Source organism: Sphaerodactylus townsendi, linkage group LG14 (assembly GCF_021028975.2).
Source record: "Sphaerodactylus townsendi isolate TG3544 linkage group LG14, MPM_Stown_v2.3, whole genome shotgun sequence".
Taxonomy (NCBI): Eukaryota; Metazoa; Chordata; class Lepidosauria; order Squamata; family Sphaerodactylidae; genus Sphaerodactylus; species Sphaerodactylus townsendi.
In genome coordinates this window covers 1,360,543-1,387,823 of record NC_059438.1, presented here as the reverse complement: position 1 = coordinate 1,387,823, position 27,281 = coordinate 1,360,543, and the positions used below count along the sequence as shown (strand labels likewise).

General features: G+C 41.5%; 1 protein-coding gene across 3 annotated transcripts in view; it reads right to left on the bottom strand.

Moving 5' to 3' along the window:
• CDH11 (cadherin 11) overlaps nt 1-27,281 on the bottom strand; it is a 121,467-nt gene that overhangs the window by 5,280 nt on the left and 88,906 nt on the right. For all 3 annotated transcript variants that reach the window (XM_048515281.1, XM_048515282.1, XM_048515283.1), the window contains 8 exons: nt 24,537-24,831; nt 21,510-21,629; nt 18,448-18,615; nt 11,012-11,199; nt 8,029-8,282; nt 5,519-5,655; nt 3,795-3,916; nt 2,558-2,675 (listed from right to left, as the gene is read on the bottom strand). In XM_048515281.1, the coding sequence (XP_048371238.1) occupies nt 2,558-2,675; nt 3,795-3,916; nt 5,519-5,655; nt 8,029-8,282; nt 11,012-11,199; nt 18,448-18,615; nt 21,510-21,629; nt 24,537-24,831 (1,402 nt within the window). The remainder of the gene's footprint in view (nt 1-2,557; nt 2,676-3,794; nt 3,917-5,518; nt 5,656-8,028; nt 8,283-11,011; nt 11,200-18,447; nt 18,616-21,509; nt 21,630-24,536; nt 24,832-27,281) is intronic.

Here is a 27,281-nt window from a genome sequence, read left to right as displayed (position 1 = left end):
CTTGGGAAAAAATAATAATCAAAAGTATAATGACATAAATGATAGAGCTAAATGGAGCTTTAAGAGTTCACCTAAATTTAGCTGTCAGAATAAATAGATTCCACCCCCCCCCTTCTCCGCCTTTATATTTTCAGTGTATTTCCTTTGGCAGGCATCACAGCTATCAAGCAATTGAAAGAAATGGCATAAATTCAGACATTATGTCACTAGGCAAAATTCCAGTGAGTCCTAGAGCTGAATTTGGCACAACATATAAGCTAATTTCTAATAGTATCATTTCCTCACACTGTTTTAAATAGGTGGCTGCAAGCCAAACTGTATTGCAATTTTTCCACCCTTGGTCTATAATTACATTCACAAATGTGATAATGTTATCAGTACCACGATTGCATGTTTTTTTTTAAAAAAATAGGGTATGGATCCCATAGATCTCTTCTGACAATGGGGGTGCTTTCCTTCAGTGGAAGTAGACTTCCATTGACACAAACGCTCTTTAAGGAAAGCACCTCTGTTAATAAAACAGAATTGTGGTGTCAAGCCCTTTGCTTCTACTGAAGAAGTCTGTGAAAAGTATCTTTTTAAAAGCCTTTAAACCTTTACAAACTAAGGCAAGTCTCTCCTGGCAACTGGTGGGGGGTAGGGAGGTAAGGTTGCCATATCCAGGCTGGGAAATTCCTGGAGATTTGGGAATGGAGCCTGGGGAGGATAGGGTCTTCAGTGGGTACAATGCCATAGTGGTGACTGGAGATCTCCCATTACTACAACTGATTTCCAGGTGACAGAGGTCAATTCACCTGGAGAAAATGGCTACTTTGAAAGGTAGAGTCTATGGCTGGTATTTCCCTACACAAACCCTTCCCTCTTCAGGGTCCACTCCCCAAAATTGCAGGTATTTCCCAAGCCATAGCTGGCAATCCTACATAGAGCCCACCTTCCAAAGAATTTGTTTTCTCCAGGGGATCTTATCTCTGTAATCTGGAGATGAGCTGTAATTCGAATCCCACCTGAAATCTGGCATCCCTATTACAAGCACATTCATAAACAATTAAATTAACTGTGCTGCAAGGGGCTTCCTCCCCCCTCCCCATGTTTCAAGTGGTTGGGAAAATGTATAAGAGAAAAGAAGGGACAAAATTAAACTTCTTTTTTTTCACAGTTAAATCTGAATAAATTAAAATATAATCTACCACATGAAGTTGAGTTTCTGATTTCAGACTCAAAACAAAAATTCATGGGGGGGAAAAAGCGGCTTTGAATTCTGGTGGCAGGCGTCTACAGCTGCCGTCCTGCTCACAGGCTCCTGAACTCCAATTTGTTTCAAAGACAGCATTAAGTCCAGCTCTTTATCAAAACCAGCTGGACAGAAAAAGAACTTAACTGGGGCTCAGAAGGAGTGGAAATTCTGGAATGGAATTTGGAACATATTTTGCATGCCACTCCAGGGACACAGGAAGATGTCTCTGTGTACGTTCTGAGGCCTTTGGAAGAATTAAGAAGTAGTAATGTCAATACCAGCAATGCAAGGTGAGTGGATCAATGCCAGCTGGGGCTGCTGTACCCACCAATCATACTCTTTCAGTACAGGAACTTGCCAGAGCGCCAGTGATGATAGCACATAGACAGTCATAGGTTGAAATCATCACTTAGCCATGCATTTGCCCAAAAAGCCACTGATTAACACAGTGGTGGAATCCAAAAATTTTAATAACAGGTTCCGATGGTGGTGGGATTCAAACAGTGGCGTTGCCGCACACACGCACCTCCAGTCCCTATTGGGCAGGGAGGTTGCTTTAGTAACCCCTTCTCGGCACTCAGAAAAAATTAGTAACCACTTCTAGAGAAGTGGTGAGAACTGGTTAGATCCCACCTCTGGATTAACATATCAGACTAAGGTTATTGAACTAATCTAGGTTCAAATTCTCACTCAGGCATAGTTCATTGGATTATCTCTCTCCTTCTCCTTCAACCTAACCTGCCTCACAAGTGGACAGGTAAATAATGTATGCTCCTGTGCTCTTTAGATGAAGGGTAGGATAAAAGTATAGTAAGTAGAAAGGAGGAGCTGTCTGTTTCTTGATGCAATGCCATCATTTTTATTCTGGATTGTTGTTGAGGTAGAACTCTGCCTCAGTTTTTAGTTCTTGGTAATTTTTTCCCCCACAAGTTCTCCCAGTTTCCCCACAATCTCAAAGGAACAAGCACAGAAAAAGAATGCTTTGTCTCCCTTTCATTCAATCCAGCTCAGCTAACATGCTGATTTCCTCAAATTGTGGTGATCGCTGAGGTTTAATGAAGAAAAATGGTGTGAATTGTTATGTTTTTACTATCTATGCAGGCAACACCAGTGAATTTATCATATTGATTTTATAGTGCATGGACATATCTGGGGAAAAAATGCAGGAGAGCATGCATTTAATGAAAGCCTCCCATCTTTGCTCGCATTTTTCACCTCTTTCAGTCCCAGCCAGTCATGCACAGCTAATGAAAGTATTGTCCTATGACATGATAACAGACATTTAGTTCGCTTCCTTCTGGTACAGTGAATCTAAGTACAAACCTCGGTTATCATGGAGAGTGAAATTAGGATTGTGGATAATTTCAGGCGGCAAACTGAAGATAAATCTTGGGCCGTTGGCTGTATCATCCTTGTCCTCTGCAGTAATTGTAATTAATGGCTGTAAAAGAAAGGCATTTGTAAGCACCTAGCACATTTACCTTTTTGTAAGCGGATTCCTGAAAGTTAAATACAAAGGAAGGTTACAACTTCCTGTAAACCATAAACTGTGAGTAGGGTGGTCAGCTCTGAGTTGGGAATAGGGTTCCCAGCCCCCCCCCCGGTCACCTGTGGGAAATGGGGGGCAGGGGTGCCAGATCCAGGTTAGGAAACTTCTGGAGACTTGGGGACAAGAACTTCAGTGAGATACAATGCCAAAAGAAACCATAAACTTCCATTTTCTTCAGAGAAACTGATCTTTGTAGTCTGTTTGGAAATGAACTGTAACCATGGGATCCCCAAGTCCCATAAGGAGGTTGGCATCCCTAGTTGGAAAACTCCTGGAGGGTTAGCTGTGGAGCCTGGGGAGGGAAGCATAAACGTTCTCCATATGCCATCCTTATGATTATTCTATGGAGGTGGAGGTGAATCCTCAGTATTTGTCCTGTCCATTCTCTTATTTGTGTTGCTTGAGAGCACAAAGGGTTGCATTTAGAGGGCCAGGATTTAATTATCTTGCTGGATCAGCACATTATTTTGAAAGTATCAATACTGCCTCCCCAAGGAATCTGTCTAAGGTGGCTTGCAAAAATAAAACATGAAAATAATGGTAAAAGTTAACAATTAAAACTTTTTTAAAAATTACAGCGAATAAACAATTGGACAGGCTAAAAGCACCTATAAAAATGTTAACAGAGGAAACTCCTTAATTAAAAGCTTGTGTAAAAAAATAAACATTTTGGCTTGGTATTGAAAACAGAGTGCCATAGGTGTCTTGTGAGTCTTATGGGAAAGGCCATTCCACAGCGAAAGTGTGACTGCCAACAGAGCCCTGCTCTGGTCACCACCCACCTAAAAACCTTGACAGTTCATCCCAAAACTTCACCTGTAGAAGTGGCATGCCAACCAAATGTTAAAATACAGAATATATTCCTGATTTAAGTTCCTCAAAATTTGTAAATTCACAGTGGCTTTAAAATATATATATATAAAAAAATGTTGAGGGGGCATTCTGAGATATTTACCATTGTCCCAACTTCTCTTTCCCACCCAGAAGACAGACATATTTGGTTGAAGTTACCTCATTGCTCTGACGCTTCTCACAGACAGTGGTTTCATATGCCTCTGTGAATTTGGGAGCATTGTCATTTTCATCGGTGACTTTGATTGCTACTGGAACTTTAGCTTCGTGATGCCGGTTATCTACAGTTGTGGGAGGGAAAGCCACAGCAACATGGAAGAAAAATGCAAGGACAACATTAGAAATGTATGCATTTATATTGAATTTGCACACATGGACAGTTTTTTCTCTTCCTATTTTGACATGGTTTCTTGTGCTATGTGAATGGTTATACTCTCCAGCTCGTGCCATTTCTGACCTCTCATGTATTAAATAATGTTAATTTGAAACTATCATAGAAGGATGCTTAGCTTGAAACCCCCCCCCCCTTCTCAGTTTTTGTTACTGGCTCTAGCCCTCCTGGCAGCCATTTTGTGGTGGCACCCCCTACATGTTTCCAGAATTCCAAAGATGGCCACAGATTTAACAAAGTTGCAGAAACCTGTATTAGGTGGTATTGTCCCCAACCTTTTTGATCCTATGCACACCTTTGAAATTCTGAAACTGGATGGTGGGCCCAGCCATAAAGTGACTGCAACAAAATGGCTGCTGCATAAGGTGGAACCAGACACGATGGGGCAGTTTCGCTTACCTTCAGTAACAGAGTTAAAACTGTTGTACTGCACAGCCAATCAAAACTCCAATGACCAATCAGAAGCCTTGCAGGGCAAAAGCCCCATCTGGCCTCAGTTTCTTTCCAAAAATACTGGCTGGGCACCAGGAAAGGTGTTGGTGGTCACTGTGTTGGGGACCCCTGGTCTAGCTTCTTGGACAGTTGCAGAGACATCCATATGGTAAGCCAGTATAGCTGTGTAGTGGGTCAACTCATCTATGGGCACCACAAGAGGAAAAGTTTTGGATCCCTGTCTTTCGCTCCTTGCTCCCTGAGATAGGGTGCCTCTGAATTTTGTATAAAGAGAAATACTGAAGGGTATTTGGAGGCTTCTGTTCAGGAAATATATGGTATTTTAAAGAAAGCAAAAATTGTTTGGATAAGACCACCAATATATCTCAAGAGCATTTGTGTATAGTCCCGTTATACTGTGGATAGCATCTGTCTCTAACCTGCAAAATTTATGAGCCAAGGACTGGTGGAGAGCTTCTCCATTCAATGAGGAAAATGAACAATACATAGAAGAAAAAGGAGGAGGAGGAGGAGGAGGAGGAGTTTGGATTGATACCCTGCCTTTCTTTCCTGTGAGGAGACTCAAGGCACCGTACAAACTCCCTGCCCTTCCTCTCCCCACAACAAACACCTTATGAGGTAAGTGGGACTGAGAGAGTTCTGAATGAACTGGGATTAGCTTAAGGTCACCCAGCAAGAATGTAGGAGTGGGGAAACAAATCTGGTTCACCAGATAAGTGTCTGCTGCTCATGTGGAGGAGTGGGGAATCTGGAGAACCTGGTTCTCCAGATTAGTGTCCACCTGCTCTTAATGCCTACATCATGCCGGCTCTAATACACATATGAATAGATCCAATATTTTTAATGTCAGGATATATTTGGAAAGTTTCTAGATCTGCAGGGTTTTTAACATGTACCTGAGGCAATTACTGGTCAGACTAATTGTAACTAAATAAGTATTCTGCATGTGTTGCTTTTCATCACACCAGTATTTTACAGCATTTTTTTTTTACAAATATATACATTATTTAAAAGCTATAATTTTCAGTCAAATACTCACGGATTTCAGCTGCATATACTGAAATATTATGCCAGGCTATTTCTTCTCTATCTAGTCTTTTAATGGCCATAATTGAACCATCTTCTGGGCTGATATCAAAATATCTGTCAAGGTCAGTGTGACGATCAATTGAATATCTAAAAGAGGATGCAAATGAAGTAATTACTAGAGAATTATTCAGTGGCCTCGGTTCATTTGGTGTCTCCCAAACAGTGTATCATGTATTACTTTAAAAAATAGTTTTGTGGCAGCATGCTTAGAAGATGGAGATTTTAATTAGACTTACTAAATCACTTGTTGATGAAAATGAATTTCCATTTCTTGCTAATGCTTACATACAGATACATAAGAACAGTTGTTTCCCGCCAGGCTTTCTGTATTAAGAGGCATTTCTCGGGTGGAAATATACAAAAGACATGAGGCAGCCACTATGTTTGATCCTTTCCTAACCTCCCAAAATGTAGCAATTACCACATGATGCAACTCCATAGTAGGTATTCCCTACACTGCTGTCATCAGCTTGAGGGAATGTATAAGGTGTTATTACACATATTCCACTACACAAAAACTCAACACAGGGATGCCATTTTCAAGAGCAGCTTTGGGGTTCCAATAAGGTGTCAATTCAGCTTTTTGTAAAAAATGTACCCACTCTTTTCATTCGTATTGAGAGAGAACAGAATAGGGCATTCATTGAAAATGCTGGGGGGAAGAATTAGGACTAATAAAAGGAAACACTTCTTCACGCAACGTGTGATTGGTGTTTGGAATATGCTGCCACAGGAGGTGGTGATGGCCACTAACCTGGGTAGCTTTAAAAGGGGCTTGGACAGATTTATGGAGGAGAAGTCGATTTGTGGCTACCAATCTTGATCCTCTTTGATCTGAGATTGCAAATGCCTTAACAGACCAGGTGATCGGGAGCAACAGCCGCAGAAGGCCATTGCGTTCACATCCTACATGTGAGCTCCCAAAGGCACCTGGTGGGCCACTGCGAGTAGCAGAGAGCTGGACTAGATGGACTTTGGTCTGATCCAGCTGGCTTGTTCTTATGTTCTTATGTTCTTAGTTCCCATCTGTTTTGAAATTATCCATTCCAACATTGTAGAACCCGCATCAGAACAACCAGCAAAATTATATCATTAGAACGTTGCTAGTTTATTACAGTCCATTTCTGTGGGCTATAATCTAATTCTAACCTTGGAATAAGAACATTTTATCACTCGGGGCTGGGCATGCTGGAGTCAGAGAAAGCTACCTTTTATGCTGTCATCTAATAATAAACACTGAAAAAGTTACTCATAATTTGCTAAAGAAGATTGGTATGTATTGTTTAGTAAATAGCATTAGGCCTATTCTAATGCAAATCTGTCCACATTCATGGAACCATAAACATACATTATTTATCAGATATGGGGCTGTTTTGGGCTACATGTGGGTTATTTTGAAGACTGAACAATAGCACTCCCAGCTTGAGCGCTGAATATGAGTAGATTATTATATAGGTTGCCAGCTTTTATTTAGCTGTTCTCCTTGTTAATCCACAAAAATTCACACAGGCAGCTTCCAGCACAGAACAGAAAAAAATCCAATTAATAAAATGAAATCAATAATACCCGTGGCTACTACAACTGTTATGGATTTCCTCGAAATCAGAATAAACCAGCTATGCAATTCAATAAAATGGCAACTAAATATAATGAGAAACAGGCCAAAAATTAAAATAAAAACTCAGAATTTAAAAATCAAAGCAACCCATCTTCAGTCTGCTTAGGAAATTCCTGCTTGGGAGATTGTGTAGCAGTGTCTGTGTCTGTATGAAGTTTGGGGAGAGAAAGAAGCTCATCCAGGGTGTAATGCCACTCTAGCACTTGAGTGTTTCATAGACTCTATGGTATACCATAGACTCTGCCCTCTGAAGCTGCAATTTCCTCCATAGGAACTGACCTCTGGAGATCAGTTGTAATTTAAGGAGAACTCCAAACCCTAACTTTTTGATTTTGTTCTCCTTGAGGCTCAGATTGTATGGTACCTGGAGACTGCAGCTGTTTCTCTAGCTGATGATAAAATGTACATCCTGTGCAGTTGCTCTGTATAGACCAGTGGTTCCCAAACTTATTTGGCCTACCGCCCCCTTTCCATAAAAAATATTACTTAGCGCCCCCCAGAAATTAATTTTTAAAAATTTTTAATAGCAATTAAACAGAAAGATATATGTATTAATGTTTCTACCTGTGGCCATCACCACCCCCCTGGATTGCCGCAGCACCCACCAGGGGGCGGTGGCGCCCACTTTGGGAATCACTGGTATAGACCATCTCCTAAGTTCCTTTTTAGTTCTCACAGTTTTGAAATAGCCACAGAAGCTGGAAATTCTGGGTGGCGTCATCAAAACAGTCTGAAACATTTGCCTCCTAGCTGCACAGATGTCTGCGTTCTCAGTAGATTTGCTTAACTTTATCACTTAAGGCAGCCTTTCAACTGGACAAGCTTGCTTTCACAAAGTGTACCTTATAGGGCTGTTCTTGGCATCAGGGTCTTTGGCATGTACCCTCCCCACTGAAACACCGGGGCTTGCATTCTCTTCTACTTCAAAAATATAACTTGGTGCTAAAAATACTGGTGGCTCATCAGCATCCTCCACACTAATTTTCACGGTCACAGTATCTTTAAATGGTCCGTTGTTGATGAACTTTGGGTCTATATGTACATTGGCCGCCTCTACTTTCAGACTGTAGGTCTTTTTGGTTTCATAATCCAGGTGCTGAAAAAAAAAACAGGAAAATTGTCTATCAGTTGGCTTCGGTAATAACATTGGATTGAAACCAGGCTAAATTTCCCATGGCAGAATGGAACTTTCATGTCTCCGCTCTTCTTCTGCAGCCCACAGATCTCCATAAAATCTATCTCCTGGGAAGTAAGGAATACTTTGAAGCTCCTGAAAAGTAGGGGAGAGGGGAGAAAGAATCTTGGAGAATGACACGGGGCATGTCCATGTAGGGATGGGTTAAACTGGTGGATACAGCCAGTTTAGTCTGGATGCAACTTGTTACTAGTTCCTTGAACATGCAGAGAAAGAGAGAATGTAAGTATTTGAAAGAAGCAAATTAAATAACAACTAAACAACAACAGCTTTTAAAATACATCCTGGATTGGATCAGTGTATATCATCCATGCATCCACAATATATAATGTATTATGTCTTGGAGCCCTAGTCGTTGTTCCAACAGCATAGCAGCGGCTTCTCTGATATAACAGATTTTCTGTTTGCAGAGGAGTAGAGGAAAATGTTTGCCAATCCCCCCTGAAGATTCCCCACACTGTTTTCTTTGGATCTAATGATCAGAAGGAACAGGATTTTGCAGGACACAAACAGCTAAAGGGAGAGGAGGGAAATATACAACACCCCCTTTTTCATTTTATCTTGAAAATGACTACCCTGCGTGGATGATTAGGCTGAGAGTGTGTGACTGGCCTCAGGTCACCCAGCAAGCATTCATGACAGAGTGGGGGCTTGAACTCAGCTCTCCTAGTCTAACACTCTGACCACTATGAATACTGCCTTAGCATCCAATCATATGTAATTATGTGCATTCCTTTTCTAAAAGCACAGTAATTTGTATTGCATTTATATGACTACCATTTTATGCTCACAAATAGTAACATGCCTTACATGAGAAAGCACAGTGACAGAGCACAATAAAAGGACTAACAGAATGAAATTAAAATTAAATAACTGCAAAAATAATAAGCCAGTATAACATACAGACATACAACAATTAATATACAGAACTAAAGGCTTATTTACATTTGCATTTCTTAGGAGCAGCAGTGGTGTAGTGGTTAAGAGCAGGGGCACTCTAATCTGGAGAACCACTTGAGCTGTGAAGGCTTATCTGGGGAACTAGCCTGTGCACTCCAACACACGCCATCTGGGTGACCTTGGTTGAGAGAAAGCTCCAACATTCCTCTTCGGAGCTCTCTCAGCCCCATCCACCTCACAAGGTGTTTGTTGTGGGGGGGGGGGAGGAGGAGATTGTAAACCCCTTTGTGTCTCCTTATAGGAGAGAAAGGGGGAGTATGAATCCAAACTCCTCCTCCTCCTCCTCCTCTTCTTCTGAAATTAGCTGTCTCAGCAAAAAGAAACCTATGGATCCAACCCCACTCCGAGAAGGAAAGTAAAAAGTTTGAATGAGGATATATCCAATTACATTCCCAAGTCAGCAGCTTCAGTATCCATATAGGATTTTCCATTATCTATACATTCCTGTACTCCAGGTTTAGGCTGAAAATGTCATCTTGTCAGTTTTGTGGCTGTGAGGATTGGCATCCTGGCTTATCTTCATTGTCACTTTAAACTCAAAGCCACCCTTGCTTGTGCACTTCCTCACAAGTAGCATAGCCAATGTTCAGCTGGTAGCTCGAGATCTCCTGGGATAAGAATTGATTCCCGGGTGACAGAGATCAGTTCTCCTGGAGAAAATGTCTGCTCTGGAAGGTGGACTCTATGGCATTATACCCTGCGGAAGTCCTTCCCTTCTCTGAATTCTGCCCATCCCAGATTATCCCCCAAATCTCTAGGCATTTCTAAACCAGGAGCTGGTTTAGATCTAAATCATGAGCCCTACTCTGTATTGGAGAACCACGATCTTTGAATTACGTGGCTTCAGACAGTCTTCTGTCCCAGAGAGAAGTATTCGTCTAGCAGTTTTATTTTAAAACTTATTAATGTGGCTGAGCATAGCTGCCTTTCTTTGGGGCTTTGTGTTATGGTGTTCACTTTGATTTCTGCAGTGACATCAGCTGGGTTATAAAAGCCAGCGGGTTTTTTTTTTTAAAAAAAATTGCAGGCTGAAAGCAGATAAGTGGCTTAGGCAGACTGAATCTCTTGATGGGAACATAATGCTGTTCTTCCTGGGTATTTCTTTCTTTCCTTTCTTTCTATCAGCCTCAAATGCAAGGACTACTGACAGCCAAAATTAAGTTTTCATCCAAAAAGCAGACACACACGTGCACACATACTCACACCCACACAGAAAAAAGCCCTTGTAATTTTCACATTATCCGAAAATTCATACTGCGCTGCCAACTTAAAAATGAATGCTTGATGATAACCAAAGCAATCCCATCATTTATTTCTAAGTTAATATGCAATAGGCTTTGAAGAGTGAACGGTGTTGATTTCTCAAGTGGAAGATCAGTAAAAGAATAATGTACTTTCTTCACTTTAAAAAGATGTTAAGAAGCCTCTATGCATCGATGCCTTCTTTTCATAATCTCTTTCCTTCCATTCTGGCTGCAGGCACTAGCAGATAAGAGTAAAATGGAATGCTGGAAGTTAATCATAGCTTCATAAACAAATTATCCCAAACTGCATTTGCTGTGATTTTCTTACCATGAGTGATAATCTATCACTATTGTATTTTCTACGAGGCATGAAGGAAAATGAAGTATATTATCCATTAACCGGAATGAAGGGATCTCATTGCTTACCTTCTTAAGCTTCACAACCCCTTCCTGAGTCTCGTAATCTGTTGTAATTTCAAACATCTCTATACCATCCCCGTCAATAATGTTGTATGCTACTAAGCCATTTTCTCCAATATCGGGATCTTTGGCCTTCACTCTTCCAGCTTCTTCTCCTGGGATAGCTGCTTCTGATATTGACATCTGATAAACACCTAGGTAAAGAGCATTTATGGGTAAATGGACTGTTAAGTGCTTTATGCATGATACTCCTGCATCTGTAATGTATATATACTAAAAGAGCACAACAATTGTTCAATTGAGAGCCAGCGTGGTATAGTGGTTAAGAACAGTGCACTATAATCTGGAGAACAGGGTTTGATTATCAGCTCCTCTACATGAAAAGCAAACTCTTATATGGTGAACTGGATTTGTCTCCCTACTCCTACACATGAAGCCTGATGGGGTGACCTTGAGCTAGTCTCAGTTCTTTAGAACTCTCTCAGCCCCATCTACCTCACAAGGTGGCTGTTGTGGGGGGAAGAAGAGGAAGGAGTTTGTATGCCACTTAGACGCCTTACAATTCCAAATTCTTATTCTCTTCTAATTTTCTACAAAGGTAAATTAAAGATATATCCAAAAGCCTTTTTCAGGTGTTTGAAGCACATGCAGTTAATTCGCATAGTATGGGTAGGATTTTTTCCCATCTTTCTCCAGCCCTTCCCTGTATTGCTTTATTTATGCAGAAAAAATATACGCTCCCTCTCCACGGATCTCCAGGCAATGTACGTGATCCTCCCCCTCCTGCACTGTATCTTTACAACAATTTAGTGGGGTAGGTAGGTTGAGAGAGTGACTGACCAAGGTCATCTAACAAGCTTTACATGAACACATGAAGTTACCTTGTACTGAATAAAAGCACTGGTTCATCAAGGTCGCTACTGTGTAAGCAGGCTGGCAGTGTCTCTCCAGAATCTCAAGCAGAATTCTTTAGCATCACTTTCTATCTGTTCTTTATAACGGGAGATGTGGGGATTGAAGCTGGGACCGCCTGCATACAAAGCCGAGGCTTTGCTACAGAGCACTTCTTGAGTAGGTATTTCAACGAGAGTCTGCCAGATGTTGTCTACTACACCAGTCTGATGCTGGTGACAACATGCTCTGGCCCTGACCTATGTACATTCCTAGAAAATCTGAGGCCAGCCAAGCCTACGAAGCATGGACTGTATATATAGTGACACAAGGCAATGAACTAATTGGTATATGCAATTAATCCGAGTATAAAGTCAATAGATAAGTCATACACCATTCTTGTCCATGCTTCTTAGGCTTGGCGGGCCTCAGATTTTCTAGTGTTGGTTTGACTGTATATATTTGCTGATCTGTTTACTATGTACATTCCTTGCATATTCATATGAATACACAGATATATGCATAGACAGCTGGTTGTGGCCATGCTGCTTTTTCAGGTCTACAGATCATGTGGAGAAAACTTTTTAGAGTTATTTTCCACCCAATGTATGTATGTTCCAGAAAAAAAAATATAGCCTTCCTGGTCTTCTTGGACATGTTTAAAAGTCTGAAACAGGCAATAGATTGAAACTGGCTGCAGATTACAGTCACCTGTCAGCCATGGCAGCAGTATAGAACATCCATGTGCACAATGGAGTTTGAAATGTTGGAGAAAGGAATGATGGCAACTTCAAACCATGTGTGAGAACTTCAATAGGCTCTAAATGGTGGATTGTACAGATCATCGGAGTCAACTGGACTTGACAATGTTCCCAGTCCACCATGTTGCCTTTGCTGGCATGACACCATGGGGGCTCACTCCTGATTGGGGCAGTAGCATAGTGGGGTAGAGGGGACCCTGCCCATCCGCATGCCATTAAAAAAACACAGTCCCCTGGCATTTGGAGTTTTAAAATAGTGCAGAGGCAGGGCCATATTAATCCATGGCCAGGCCCCTAGGCTTTCAGGTGCTTCGGGCCCCCTCTGGGAATTCAGTCTTTTACCCCACTACAGCTGACAGATTGTTCCTGATACGGTACCAGACTGCTCCTGATATGGTACTACATAGCCCTGGCTACATCCAATGTGAGGGTCTCCTGCAGAATTTTATTCACATTTTTAGTCAATCGCACGTGATCAAAGTTGTTCTGTTCCCCAAGCAAAACTGTTTCTGGTGTCCTGTGCCTGGCTAGAACAGAGTGGGAGAGTCACAAGCAAGGTTTAACAGTTCAAATATAAGGTTTAATATTTAGAAGAATGGAGACCCTAACTTGTCCCTGGGTCTGTCTAAAATAAAGTACTTGCTTGACTGGACAATAGAAGCTCTAGATTTTTGTTCTTTCGCTGACTGGTTCCAGGAAAGTCTACTTCTTTAAGTTCTTTGAGTCTTTATCAAGCTACTATTCTATGTAAACCTCAACTTTGTGCTGTCTGTACATCTTTGATGTGGCGAAATACTTCTGCCCTCTAACTCCTTGGGCACCTGAACTGAACTGAACTGAGTTAAACAGGGGCATTGCTGGGTGATAACAGAAAGACTTCCTCTTGGGAAACTTCTTAAAGGGACACCATACTTGTTCTCAGGCAGATTTGTCCCAGTGAACGGCTGTAAAAAGGGCCCTACTTCTAATCTCAGTTGGCTGAGCCTGATCAACATACAGAAACCCAAATGTTTATGTATGTTGGAGGTGAAGATGAAAGGGTATGTTCTCCTCAGGAGCCTGATCCTAGGATTCTAACAAGGGTCTATAAACAACACATTCAGTTCCCCTGCATTCTAATTTGTACAAAATCACCTTTCCAATTATAAACATCCCAGCCTCCACCTCAACACTTCATGACTGCATAGCAAAAATGCAGAATTTAGTCTGACACAAAGGTTGTAAGTCATGTTGCAGATGTTAATGCAGGTTTCCAGAGAAAATTACGTTTAAAATGAATCATGGTAGACTTTTAGTTTGAGGAAGGTTTCAGATCATTTATTCAGGACCATTTATCCAGAAGCCACAAATTATATCAAAAGGAACAGATATGCTATTACAGCTAAAACACCAACAGGAATAAATTTTCAACTTGGCTTTGTAGTTTTTGCTCAGAAAGATTGACAGTAGATTCCCAGCACACTCTGATGCGGTCTATGGTAGCAAAAGCATAGGGATCATTTTGTGCTTTCTTACATGCATAAAAGAAAAACAGATGGCATTTGGATGTCATGATAAATCCTGCTTTATAAACCATGGTTTCATCAAACCTTGGTTAGTTGTTTGAATTAATTAATTGGTGTATGATTTTGTTTCCCTAGCATTGGGATGGAAAAATAAAAGAATATGATCTATGCCGAAGTGGTTGGAATATGTATGAGAACAAGTACAACTAGAAATTTTTTTGGAATAATGTCAAGAAACCAAACATGGCAAGAAAAACAAATGGACATGATGAGGATTTGGACTGAATTTACATAATGGTTATTGGAAAAGGAGAGTGGAAAGAATGAACCTGCTGCACATTTAAAGAAAAGAAGAAAAAAGATTGAGGGGAAGGGTGGGAAAAAAGGGGTAAAATGATATTATGGATGTATTATAATGTTGAAATTAGAAATGTAAAAAGATCCAAAACATCAATAACAAAATTTAAAAAATGATTTTGTTTCCCTTTTGAATTCTGGCTTTCAACTAGGCTTGGAGATTCAGGTGCAACAAATACCGGATTTGGCCCGAATCTGGGCGAATTCGGGCCAAAATTGGCCAAATATGTCCTGCCCGAATATGAACGAATCCGTCATCCCCCATTATCCACCATCCACCATTATTTCCAATGGGAGCTAACAGGAGATGCACCCCCTGCAGGCCAAAACATGAAAAAACACCAATTTGTTATTTGTCTCAGTCAGTCATACAGAAAATTTTATGCCCAAATAAATCTGAATCCGAATTTTACTGTATTTCTAGGGTATCGACCAAGCCTACTTTCAACTGTTCTGTGTCTTGAGCCAATTGTTTTAGTGGCTGTTGCTGTACTTCAGTTGTCTTTAAGGAGACCATGATTCAATGGTAGAGTTTTTACGTTACATGGAGAAGGTCCCAGATTTAACCTCTGACATCTTCAGTTTAAAAAATATAAAAGGTTCTTTAGATGGTCCAGGCTATCCCCATCTCATCAGATCTCCAGAGTTTGGCAGGTTTGTGCCAGGTTAGTACTTGGAAAGGAGCACACTCAGGTTGCTATTCAGAGGCAGGCATTAGCAAACCATCTCTGTCTCTTGTCTTGCAAACCCTACAGAGTTGCTATGAGTTGGCACAGACTTGATGGCACTTTCCACCCTCTTTGAAAAGACTACTATACTCTTGCTCAGAAAAATATTCTAGTGCAGTCAAGTTGAGGTACAGCTGTCAAGAAAATTGTATGCTTCCACATTAGAATATAATCCCGAACAAATATGAGAATTATCATTCACTTTTATGCCCTGCCTTTGTCAAAACCACTATTATGTGCATTATTGAATATGATACTTTGATACAAAAGTATGTATTTTTACTTTCAAACAGATGGGGGAAACATGGCTAGGTAGGCAGTAGGACCCAGGTGGAGCATTCTTCAACAAAGGTCTGGCAGGTTGAGTTCTGTGGTGGAGGAATATACAACCTTACTAACATCTTTTTCTGAGGCAATCTATACTTAAGATTCTGTAAAGCCTCTGCCAGTCAGAAGAGACAGTACTAACTCTGATATAGCAGTGTTCTGACTCAGCATAAGTCTGCTTAATATGCCTGTCAGTTATTTCCATTGACTTTTTTACTTTTTTGTTTTAGATTTTACTATTTATTAATTATATGCTTCATTTAATAATTGAACTGTATACTGCTGCAAACCACCTCAGGCATATGTCTGTGGAGAGACGGCAGGTAAATTTTAAAATAAGTAGGCCATTTAAATATGCATGCACACTTCATGTTTGACGCCTTGTGTGTGCTTTTCTATCTGTGTATTCCCGCTGGAGAATGATGGTAACAACAAAAAAATAGTCCTGAGAACTTTGAAAATCAAAGGTCCTACAAAATGGACAAATCTACTGAAGGAAAAAAAACTCTGACAAAGGTGTTTTGTAATTGTTGTGTCCATTTGCAACAGAGAACTTGAAAAGAAGTTGAAACAGAGATTGCTTTTACTGACAGAGTCCTTATAGCTTTCACAGCGTGCTTGAATTCATAAGAATAAGATGGGGAAAAAGAATGATACATGGGGTTTTTTAGTCTCTCTTGTTTAAAAGTATACATTTTCTCTGAAGTACAGTTTTATTGCTTTCATCCAGTTCAGTCTCAACTGTCTCAGTTAAGGGGTTTTCTAGCATATCCACAAAAGTCTAGACCACATCCCCTTGATCTCAGCAGGAGCATGTTTTTAAAACATCGTTGTCCAGTATGTTTTGAAAGCCAGGCAGAGCGCCAGAAACCTCCTCCTTTGTCTTAATCTTGCCTTGGAAAACTCTGTGTGCCACCAGACAAATACTTTAACCCTTCTGTGCATCGGTTTGGCATTTACAAAAAAGAAACATTGGGGGGGGGGTTGTTGGGGTTTTCTGGGTTGTGTGGCCATGGTCTGGTAGTTTTTGCTCCTAACATTTTGCCCGCATCAATGGCTGGTATATATGGAAAGTTACCTTATGTTTATTTTTATTTATTTATAAAAAATATACCCTGCCTTATAACCACATTTCTAGGTGACTTACACAGAATTCACAATAAAAACACAATAAATAAAATATAACAATTAAAACAACAATAAAAATAATCCATAACTTCCCCCACACACACACACACACACCAAACTTCACAAAATTTGGGTGGTATCATCAGGACAGTCTCTGGATGATACCCTGAAATTTTGGTGCTACTAGCTTTAAAAATGCACCCCCTACTGGCTAAAATGCCAAAAACACAAAAAAACCCACAAAAATCAGACGAACCTGAATTCTTTGGATATACCTGAATATTCGGGTATATCTGAATATGCTATTTGTCTTATTCAGGCATGCAGATAACTTTATGCCCAAATAAATCCAAATCAGAATATTACCTAATTTCTAGGGCATTGACCAAGCCTGATTATCACACAGAGAATGGTCTTACTCATTCTATCCCTGCTCACTGTATGGATGAGTCAACTGAACAGGGCTGAAATTACGTACTAGTGAAATACCATGCAGAGTTCTGGTAGCCCCACCTCAAAAAAGATTTGGAAGGGGGCGCAGAGCTGGAAAACAATGTCAGAAGATGTTTCTTCTAAACCATGTGGTCAAAAAGCCACATGCATGCAGGCATTTGCATTTATTTACTGGGACTTAAAGCAGCTTCCAACAACCCTGTGAGATAGGCCAGGGTGAAAGTTTGTGATAGGCCAAAGGTCACCCAGTGAGCTTCCATGATTGATTCTACCATCCTAGTTTGACAGTCAATCCATTATGCCATGCAAGCTGACCTAGGTTGGCAGTGGGGAGGGCAAAGGGGATGAAATGCCCCCCTTGATCTCCTTCCATAAGCAAAACTCTGCTGACTGGTGAAGGGGTATGTGATTTCACACCATTCCCTGTCCTCACTGTATCCATTCTACTCACATGGCTACTTGTTCATGCATGTTCCCCACTCTAAGAATCAACTTTCTTCAAGTTAGACTGTACTGCTTAGTGGGGGTGGGGGGATGTGACAAAAATCTACTGTCACTAGATGACTGGATACTATCCAATGTTGACAAATTTACATGTGGTGGGGGAAAGGGATAGAATGGCACAAGGAAATGGAAAATGGCCCAGAAATAAAGAATCACTTTATTTCAATTTATACTAAGCAGAAGTAAAAGTGAAAAGGGGTTGGGAGGAATAACAAGCGTGAGAAAGTCTAAATCATTCACAGTGAACAGGTTTACACTCAGTTGGCTACTTGGCATTCAGTCAACATCCTTTCTTTGACTGCCCTTCAGAGTCTTATAATTTTAAGGAGAATTACTCCATTCACTTCAGTGGGCTTAGACAGGAGTAACTCTGCATAGGCTTGCTCTGATAGGCCTTGGCTACAGTTTTGCGAAGAATGTAACGATGCCACTGAAAACCGCATCCCTGAGCTGATTTTGTCCTACATATCTGTAACATTTCACTTCCCTCATCCAGTGCCATCACACTGAGAATTTCACACCAACCCACCCACCTTCAGCAGTGTGCCATGTGATGTGCAACAGGGAATGAGAACTGAACACTATCTCAGATGGCATTCACGTGAAGCTCGTAATACATAGTTCCATGCTTGTTAACTCTCATGTTCATTTTATGGACTTCCCTTTGAGACAAAGGCAGGTAAAATATCTGCCTGGCATTCCAAGTGCGATGTGTTTCTTAAACACCCCTCTCAGAGGAATAGCACAAAAAAAATGCTGCATTATTTACCAGGGATCTTACAACTTACTCTGTGGGAATTTTGGTGGGTTGTCATTGACGTCAGTCAGGGTAATTGTCACTTTGGTCGTCCCTGAGAGTCCTCCCATGTGTCCTCCCATGTCCTTTGCTTGGATGACGACGTGATATTCTTCCTTTGCTTCTCTGTCCATGTTGGGAAGAGCAGTTCTAATAATACCTTCCGATATACAGTGGGAGAAAAGGGAAAAAAAGCTAAGTAAACATTCTTTCACCTTCATTCCAAACTACTAATCTCACTTCATGCCACATGTTTTGCTTGCATCAGCAGTGGCCTAGATTCCCTGTGTTGACAGTGCACCAGAAACAGGACCGATAAATCTGCATTTACACATCCAACAAAGTCAAGGGAGACTAAATGAAGTCAAAATCCCCATGCTAAAGACAACTAGGCATGATCTTGAACCTGATAAATGTCCTGTTTTTCTTCTTCTTTTGCTTTCTGTACAAAAAGAGGAATGTTGTCAAGCATTTAGGATCCCACACTATGTGCCACATTTAAGGTTCTCAGGTCCCTCCTAGCTGTCAGTGAGGATTGAGAAGGACTTGCCAGAAGTGAGGGAAGGCTGAAGTCAACAAAGTGCACTCCAGAGATGATGTAATGGCAGTAATATGGGACACACTGGTGTTTGGGCAAAAACTCTACAGTAGAGGCCATTCTTATCCAAAGACCAGAACATTCTATGTCACTGGCAATGTGATGACATCACTTCTGGTGTATGCTGGTATTGATGTTGCTGCAAAATCAGCCTGGGTTTGTCCTCATTGCTAGTAAGTCTCCTCACTGGTCAGCTGAGGTAGGAGCAAGAGCAGAAGATCTCCTATCCCTGGTAAGAACCTGGTAGCCCTAGATACATATATCTAGCAGGAAGTAGTGACTTGCAGGTGCCAGCAGAAAGGGACTTCTTTGCCTCCCTCCTCCCACAGCAGCTCCCAGTGTCCCACCAGTGGTATTCCTGGGGAAGCACAGGACCCTATAGCATCAGCTAGAGATCTGCTGTGGAAGAAAGAAGTCAGCAAAGTTCCTCCCCAGAAGCATGATGAGAGGGAGCCAGACAAATACAGCAGGAGGGGGAACTCAGCAAAAAAAAATCCCCCTTCTGTTAACATGCTTTTAAATGTCTGACAATGTTTTAATGCTTTGTTTTAATGTTTTCCCCCTTGGGAAATTGGGTGGAAATGTGATATAGAAATGTGTAAAACAAGCACATGTGAATGAATGAGTGAATGAATGAATGAATGAATGAATGAATGGAGGGAGGGAGGGAGGGAGGAACTTCTGCATGCAAAACAGATGCTCTATCACTGAGTCTCTCCCTTAGAATTATAACATTGCCTTTAGAAATAGGAAATAATTTCTCTCTCTCTCTTTTTTTTTTTGGTTGAAGGGGAAATGATACAGCAACTTTGATGAAGCTAGGCAGGTCTCTTGCTGCTCAGTGCCTGGCTAGAAGACCCTCTTGAAAATCCCAGGCTTCCTTGCGTTCCATTTATATATGGAGTACAGTTTTATCCTACCCTTTCTTCAATGAAACCAGGACAATAATCATAGCTCTCTCCTCAACCTTTCATCTTCATAACAACCTTGTGCAGTTGAATAGACTCAAGAGCATGACAGGTCCTGCATCGTCTTCATGTTAGTGTAGGGAGGATGGAAGAAAGGTGGGGCAGAAGAAAGATGCCATTCCTATGGATGGGGAAAAGGTGGGAGAAAGGTACTCCCTGCCTCTGCTTCTGGGGGATCTAAGCTTGCCACACTCATAAAGAGATGGCTGTGTTGGAGATGGCATTAGGGAAAGACTTTTGCCTAGAGTCAGGGACCTGAACAATCCCCAGGCTCCTCAACCCCAGAGAAGCTAGGGATTCCCTGCCCCTCCCCCATGTCCATGTGCCAAAGTGGCAACACATGTGGTGGCTTTAAGGAAATGCCAGCTGCTTTACTATTTGACAGTGGCTGGTCCATTAACAGCCCATTGTCTGATGAGCAGCTGGGATGCTTCCTTGAAACCAGAGTGGGGAAACAAGGACATGAGTCAGGGCTGGGATGTCAAGGTGCCAACAGCTTCCTGCAGGAATTACTCAGATCCCATGGGAGTTCAAAAGGGGTGGAGCCTCTAGAAGGACTGACTTAGGGTTGCCAGGTCCCCTCCAGCTGCTTGTAGGAGGTGAGGATAGGGAAACACCTGGAGTTTGGGGGATGGAGCCTGGGGAAGACAGGGATATCAGTGCAATACAATGCCATAGAGTCCACCCTCCAAAGCATCCATTTCCTCTAGGGGAATGCCAAAACATCTCTGGGGGAACTGATCTCTGTAATCTGGAGATGAGAGCTGAAATCCCTGGGGATGTGAAGGTTCCACCTGGAATCCCAAGGCTGACCAAAGGTGAGCCAGGCCTTTCTTAGGCAAAAGGAAATGAAATGCTGGCTCTTTGGGGTGGAAAGGTGTTGGGTCAAGAGAGAAGTGAATGTCAAGACCTGTCTATACACTAATTGGTTTTGCTGTGTCTCCAGGAGAGGTTGGTGGGAGGGGGGATGTGGCACCCTGACTGTTCCTGCTTGTAGTTTAAGTTGGAGCTTTGCTATATAGGAATGCATGGGCTTCAATGACATGTTTCCCAGGCTGGGCACATCTGGACTGTTATCTGGGAGCACGGCCTTGGGAGATGGAGCCTGCTTGTGAAAGCAGAGGGAGAGCTGTCCCCTAGTAATAGAGTACTGGAAGGAGATGCACAGAAACCTGTATTGAGATAGTTTGGCAGGAAAGCTTTAGTCTTGGTAATGGATCATTGAAGTGTAACCTGTTTGAGTTCTAATCAATACATCAAGTTTGATTCCATCTGAGTCTGTGTATCGACTGATCCACAGAACGCAACAGTGAAGAACCAGGGTGAAGGAAAACACTTTGTCCCTCTGTCAGAGGTCCTTGAGAGGATGTACAAGTGCTCCCTGCTGGCAAAAATCTGCAAGAACCAGGCAGGTCTTCTACATCCAGACTAAGCAGACAACCATCCTGAAAAGTGAGGCATTTCAAATGTTTTCACTTGTAGCAATACCTGTTTGTGCTTCCACGGAGAAATACGGTTGACCCTCAAGAATGCTGTAAACTAGTTTGGCACTGTTTCCATATGTAGGATCATCAGCATCTGAGGCTGTAACCTGAATAACTGACGTACCTAAAAACAGAATGGGAGCCATTTTAGAATTAAATAGGCTTGTAAAAAAAGCCACAAAAGCAACAGAACATTTTTTAAAAATTCACTTTCATTTAAAAAAAAAACCCAGCAATTGGAGATTATTTCATAATTAGGCACTAGAATATTAAACCTAAAGTGCTATTCCCCTACAAGAGGTATTGCTAGCAAATCACCAGTGGATACCTACCAGCTGTGCCAGGGATTATGGGAAATCTCGGACCAATTAATTTCTTGGAGTACACAGTTCAGTAAATTCTATTTTACTAAATACTCTCTCTCTCTCTCTCTCTCTCTCTCTCTCTCTCTCTCTCTCTCTCTCTCTCTCTCTCTCTCTCTCTCTCTCTCTCTCTCTCTCTTGGCAACTGCTTAATATCGCTATTTGGGGCATTCATTTATATACATCTTCTGTACAAACAAAACAAAACAAAACCGACTTTACCAGTATTTGGAAATTATATGCATGTTAATTGCCAAAGTAAGTGGAAAATTTCTTTGGCTGAGTTTGCAGAAAAGAAAAGAAATATTCAGAATATGTTTATATATAACAGAGCCAATTTCATACATTTTATCATCCAGTATGATTCATGAAATATTATATGGTATCACTATATTGAATGGCCAACTCTCTGAAGAATCCAGGGCTACCCTTGTGGATCAGCAAACCCATGAGAATCCCCAGATTTGTAGACAAAATATGTAGGGCAATGTGTGTGTTTACGAATCAGTGCATGCACAAACCGGGGGGGGGGGGGATTGATGAGTGCTGCAGGAAAATTGATGGTGCTTTGTATAGAGGCAAGTGGAAATCAAGGATGGAAATCAGATTTCCATTCACACATGAGCCGCTGCATTTCTTCTTTTCGCAATTGATAGCTGGTATAGGGTGAGGAAGTCGTCTTGCAAGAATCTGGTTGAAACCCTGGCCTAGCTGTGTCCTCAACTGAACTGGTGTACTAGGAACAATTTCTATTTTCTAGCCAATGTCTGTACTTTTTAGGTCTTCGGGAATATTTGTAGGTTATTCCCCCTAAACAATGATAAAACTATAGTATATGTTGTTATTTTTGCCCAAATAATTTCATTCATATAATTTCAGGACAATGTGTGCAATATCCCTATAGAATAAGTCAGTACAATTAGGATGAATAGAAAGTGTTCTCACTAATGGCTCAATCCTACAGGGGTGTGGGGGAGACAATCACGACATGGAGTCTGGGCCACCACGGAACTGCATTGGCATCCAATTGAACACCGGGATGTGGGTGTGGGGGTGGGAGCATTCCAGGAGAGTGAAGCTGACATCAGCCAGCTTCCACCTTGGCTTTGCAGCCAGTCGTGCCGCAGCCAGGGCTTGGACTTATGCCACCCAAAAGTCCACTAAGCTCTTTGGAGGTGGTTGGGATTTTTCTGCCTTCCAGTGCCATTGAAAAGCCCTCTAAAGGCATTGGTATTATATGGTATCAAAAGGCACCATGCCCAGTCTCCTTGGGTTGAGGATTGGGCTGCCCGATTTCAAAGATAAATAACAGAAATGAAATAAGATCCTATAGACAATTTGTGGTCAACTGGAAACCCTCGATAGAATAGCTAGTCAAAACAGGGGAAAAAAATGGATTGCTGATTAATAGTTCTGAAGGTTAAGGACTGTTAAAATAAAATCCAATACAGAAAAGTGAGACTTTTTATCAATGAGGAGGCTAAAGATTTAGTTTTGTTTTGATGTTTAATGGCCAAGTGCTGAAAGTATAGGATTTAAGGGCTGATATTTGGTGCAGAAGAAACTGGAAGTCTCTTTGAAATAAGTACTTTATAACTTGGTCATTTTTTTGTTTTTATGTATGCTTTGGATTTTGACTTTAAAGTACAAATTTTTAAAATGTTAATGAAACAAAAAAAGAGAGAGAAATAACAGAAATAGTAGAGATAAGATTTGTACCAGAGATGTGGCCTAGGTTGCCAACTCTGGCTTGAGATTTGGGAGAAGTGCTTTGAGGAGGTCTTAAATTTCTCCCCAACTCTGTGGAATACCATAGAGTTGACCTTCCAAAGCTGCCATTTTTTTCAAGGAACTGATCACTGTAATCCGGAGATCAGTTGTAACTCTGGGAGAACTCCAGGAACCGGAGGCTGGTAATTGGATAGGACTGCAACCTGAAGACCTCAACTAATGCATATGTGTTAGGAATGCCACATGGCTACCTTGTATGAGGACTGAATCCTGGACATGTCACCTGGTAGCCATTCAAGTTGCTCACCTGGATTCTAGCTTTAACTTAAAAAAAGAAGCTAACTCTCCAGTACTTGCAAACAAGAGCATGCGAGGGAAAACAAGCAATGGTCTGTCCAGTTTTTTTAATAAGAGACAATCCTACTCCACTTTTCCATGCTTACAGCCAGTATGAGAAGACACAGCTATGAATGACATATTTCCTTTGTCTTTCCTTGAAATGTTTTACTATTGCTGTAGAGGAAAAAAAGCATAATTAAATTCTGGAATGAGGAAACTCTCAGGTTGAGAGAGAGAGAGAGAGAGAGAGAGAGAGAGAGAGAGAGAGAGAGAGAGAGAGAGAGATGTTTCCACTGAGCTTTCCAGGATGCAAGTTTTTGTGTCCTTGGTAGGTATACTTATGAATTTGCATTGTATGTAAATTAAACTGTCTCAATTTGTGAATGAATATGGCAGGTCTAACTTGTGAACACATACAGATGCGTGAGAAGGTTGTCCCCAAGGCAAAATAGAATCAGGGGTTTATCATAAGGATGTACAAGAAATATGACACCCATTAAATAGAATGTGTAGAATTAGTCATCAGGTACACAAGAACTGTCCCTGGACTTCCCTTCCTATTTTATCATGAAATCTATAATACATATTTGTGTACATACCTACGTTGGATCTCTCGGGTACATTGGCATGGTAGTTTTCGTATAAGAATTCAGGGGGGTTGTCGTTAATATCTTGAACTTTCACAATGAATTCAGAGGGTGGTTCCAGGGGCCGGTTGGTATTCCTGTCCACAGCTTGGGCAGTTAAAGTATACTGAGCTCTTTCTTCCCGATCCAGTGTCTTTGTTGCATGGATGTTCCCTGATTTATCGTCAATAACAAAAATGATTCCAGCTCCTTCACCTGAGAGAATGTATTTAATGTTCCCATCACCAGAATCGATATCAGAATGAAGCTGTGGAAAGCAAAACATACTCTTGTTATTCAAAAGCCAATAACTGCAGCTGGTTAACTCTGACTTGAAAATGATCATTATTTGGGATGGTTTTTAACAAGTATTCTGATTTCTTCTCCAATAGCAATGTGCCTTAGGGCGAATTCCCACTGCCTCCTTAGCACGGTTTCGAGCCACTTACTAACACGGTTTCATCGACGTCCTCCCCATGACTTCTGTGGCAGCAACTGTTTCTGATGCTCGTTCGCCCTGTTAATCCGCATTCTGGCAGAACCTGGATGCAAGTGGTTCAGGCCCCGTTATCACAGTTTACAGCTGTTCCGAGGGGAGGAACAAGGTTTGGAACCTGGAGTTGTTCCCCGCCCCAGAGCATGACGTGCATTTCGCGCAGCCAATCAGATTGATTTGACCCTTGCGCAGTCTACTTCCGGGTTGATGGAACGATCGCGTTTCTTGAGCATGTGCCAATACAAGTAAGCGGTCGCCTGGTAAACCGATTTAGCAGGGTAAAACTTTCAGAAAAATAGTTGCTTTACTCGTAAATGAAAGCAAGTATTCATAGTGGATTGCACTTCAAGCGTTAGCCGGCAGGTTTTTTCAATGGGTAAAAATGGGTAGATGTTTTCTGGAAGTGGCTAACAGGTCCTGCCCAACTGAACACCGACCAATCAGATTAGGGCAATGAAGCGTGATCACATGGCTGTGGGGATTGCAACGATGCCTGCACCCGGGAGTGTCTGCTGTGTGCTCGCTGTGGTGGGGAGGGAGAAACTGCGATGAGGACAACACGGATTCACAAGGAATAGGTTTGGATCCGCTTGCAATTTCAAGTGGGGATTCGCCCTTAGAATGTTCTGATCCAATCTGAACTGTCCCTGAATTGGATCCAGACGATGTTTTCATCAGCACAGTGGAATTCCCTGCCTCTTCCCTCCCACTGCTGTCCCTGAAATACTAGTCCTGGGGGGGGGGGGTGGACAACCCCAAAGAATGACATGAGGAAGGGTCTGCAGTGGGAAAGGCAAATAAATGGATATTACCAATTTTGTCTGGATACTTTTTCTTATGCTGGAACAGAACTGCATTTATAATTTTGATTTGTTTCTATTGGCGTGTCCTGCATTTTGGGGTGTGTGTGTATGTGGAACATACCGGCTGCACATTTTACACTGTAACATGTATTATCAAAACCAAAGTACCATAGAAGTACAAGTTGCAGCATGGATCAAAAACACAAAGTACTCTAGAAGTACAAGTTGGATCGGCATCAGCATCACGTGTGCGAGGGATGTGGAATGGTATGGAATAACCCAATCTTGTCAGTTCCTGGAAGCTAAACAGGTTGGTACTTGGATGGGAGACTATTGAAAAAGACTCTGCAGAGGCAGGAAATGACAAATCACCAAATACTTCCTTCTTGTCTTGAAAGCCCCTGGCTGGAGTTGCCTTAAGTTGGTTGCAAGTTGACACCTATATACACATTGTGTGGTCATCCAGAATTCACAGAAATGCCCAGTGGATCATTGGAGAATGCAGAATGGAATGCTTAATGCCGCAAAATTATGGAACAGGAACAGTGTGAAATTATGGAACAGGAACAGTTTTTCTTGACTGCCTCAATTTCTGTGCCAATCTACAACTCTGTGCCATCTTCAGTTGTTTCTGTGGCTAGCCTGATCTAGTCTGATCTCGGAAACTCAGCAGACTCAGCCCTGGTCAATAGTTGGATGGGAGACTACCAAGGAAGTCCAGGGCCAGTGCCCAGAGGCAGGCAATGGCAAACTAACCACCTCTGTTCTTCTTTTGTTTTGAACATCCCACAGGGTTGTCATGTATCAGCTGCGACTTGATGGCAGTTTCCCCCTCAACATAACCAGCGAGCTATTTTAAATTGTCTAATGAGAGAATTATCAAGCACACTGAGGATTAGTTCCAAAATCACTTGAATATATGTATGTAGCTGATTAGCAGTTGTTGAGATTAAGAGGAGGAAAAGTAGCATATCTTTTGTGAAAGGTTTTATATTCATGATCATTTTAATAAGCTGTTTTTCCAAATGAAAGAGAGAGGGACTAGATCTGTGATTTGTGGAACAGCAACAAAACAACCACCCATTGGGTTCCAACTAATTTCCAATTTCTGCGATACTTAATGCCCATTGTGGTGTAATAATGAATGGCACTAAAGCAATTAATGCATGAAATGAAATATGAGTCCCATTTCCTTAGTGTCTTTTACTTTCCTAATGCTACAGGCACTGGCTCTATGAATTGGTATGAATATAAAATATGTAAAATTGGACCATCTTTGCTTTCTCATATCTTATCCGGTTTAAGATGAGAAAATAATGAGAGCGTGCTACTCAGTGCGCTGGGTCTGTCTCATCTGTTTTACACTGGTTAAAGCCCATTGGTTTGAAGAGAGCTGCACTTGAGGGTGCTTTCTGATAA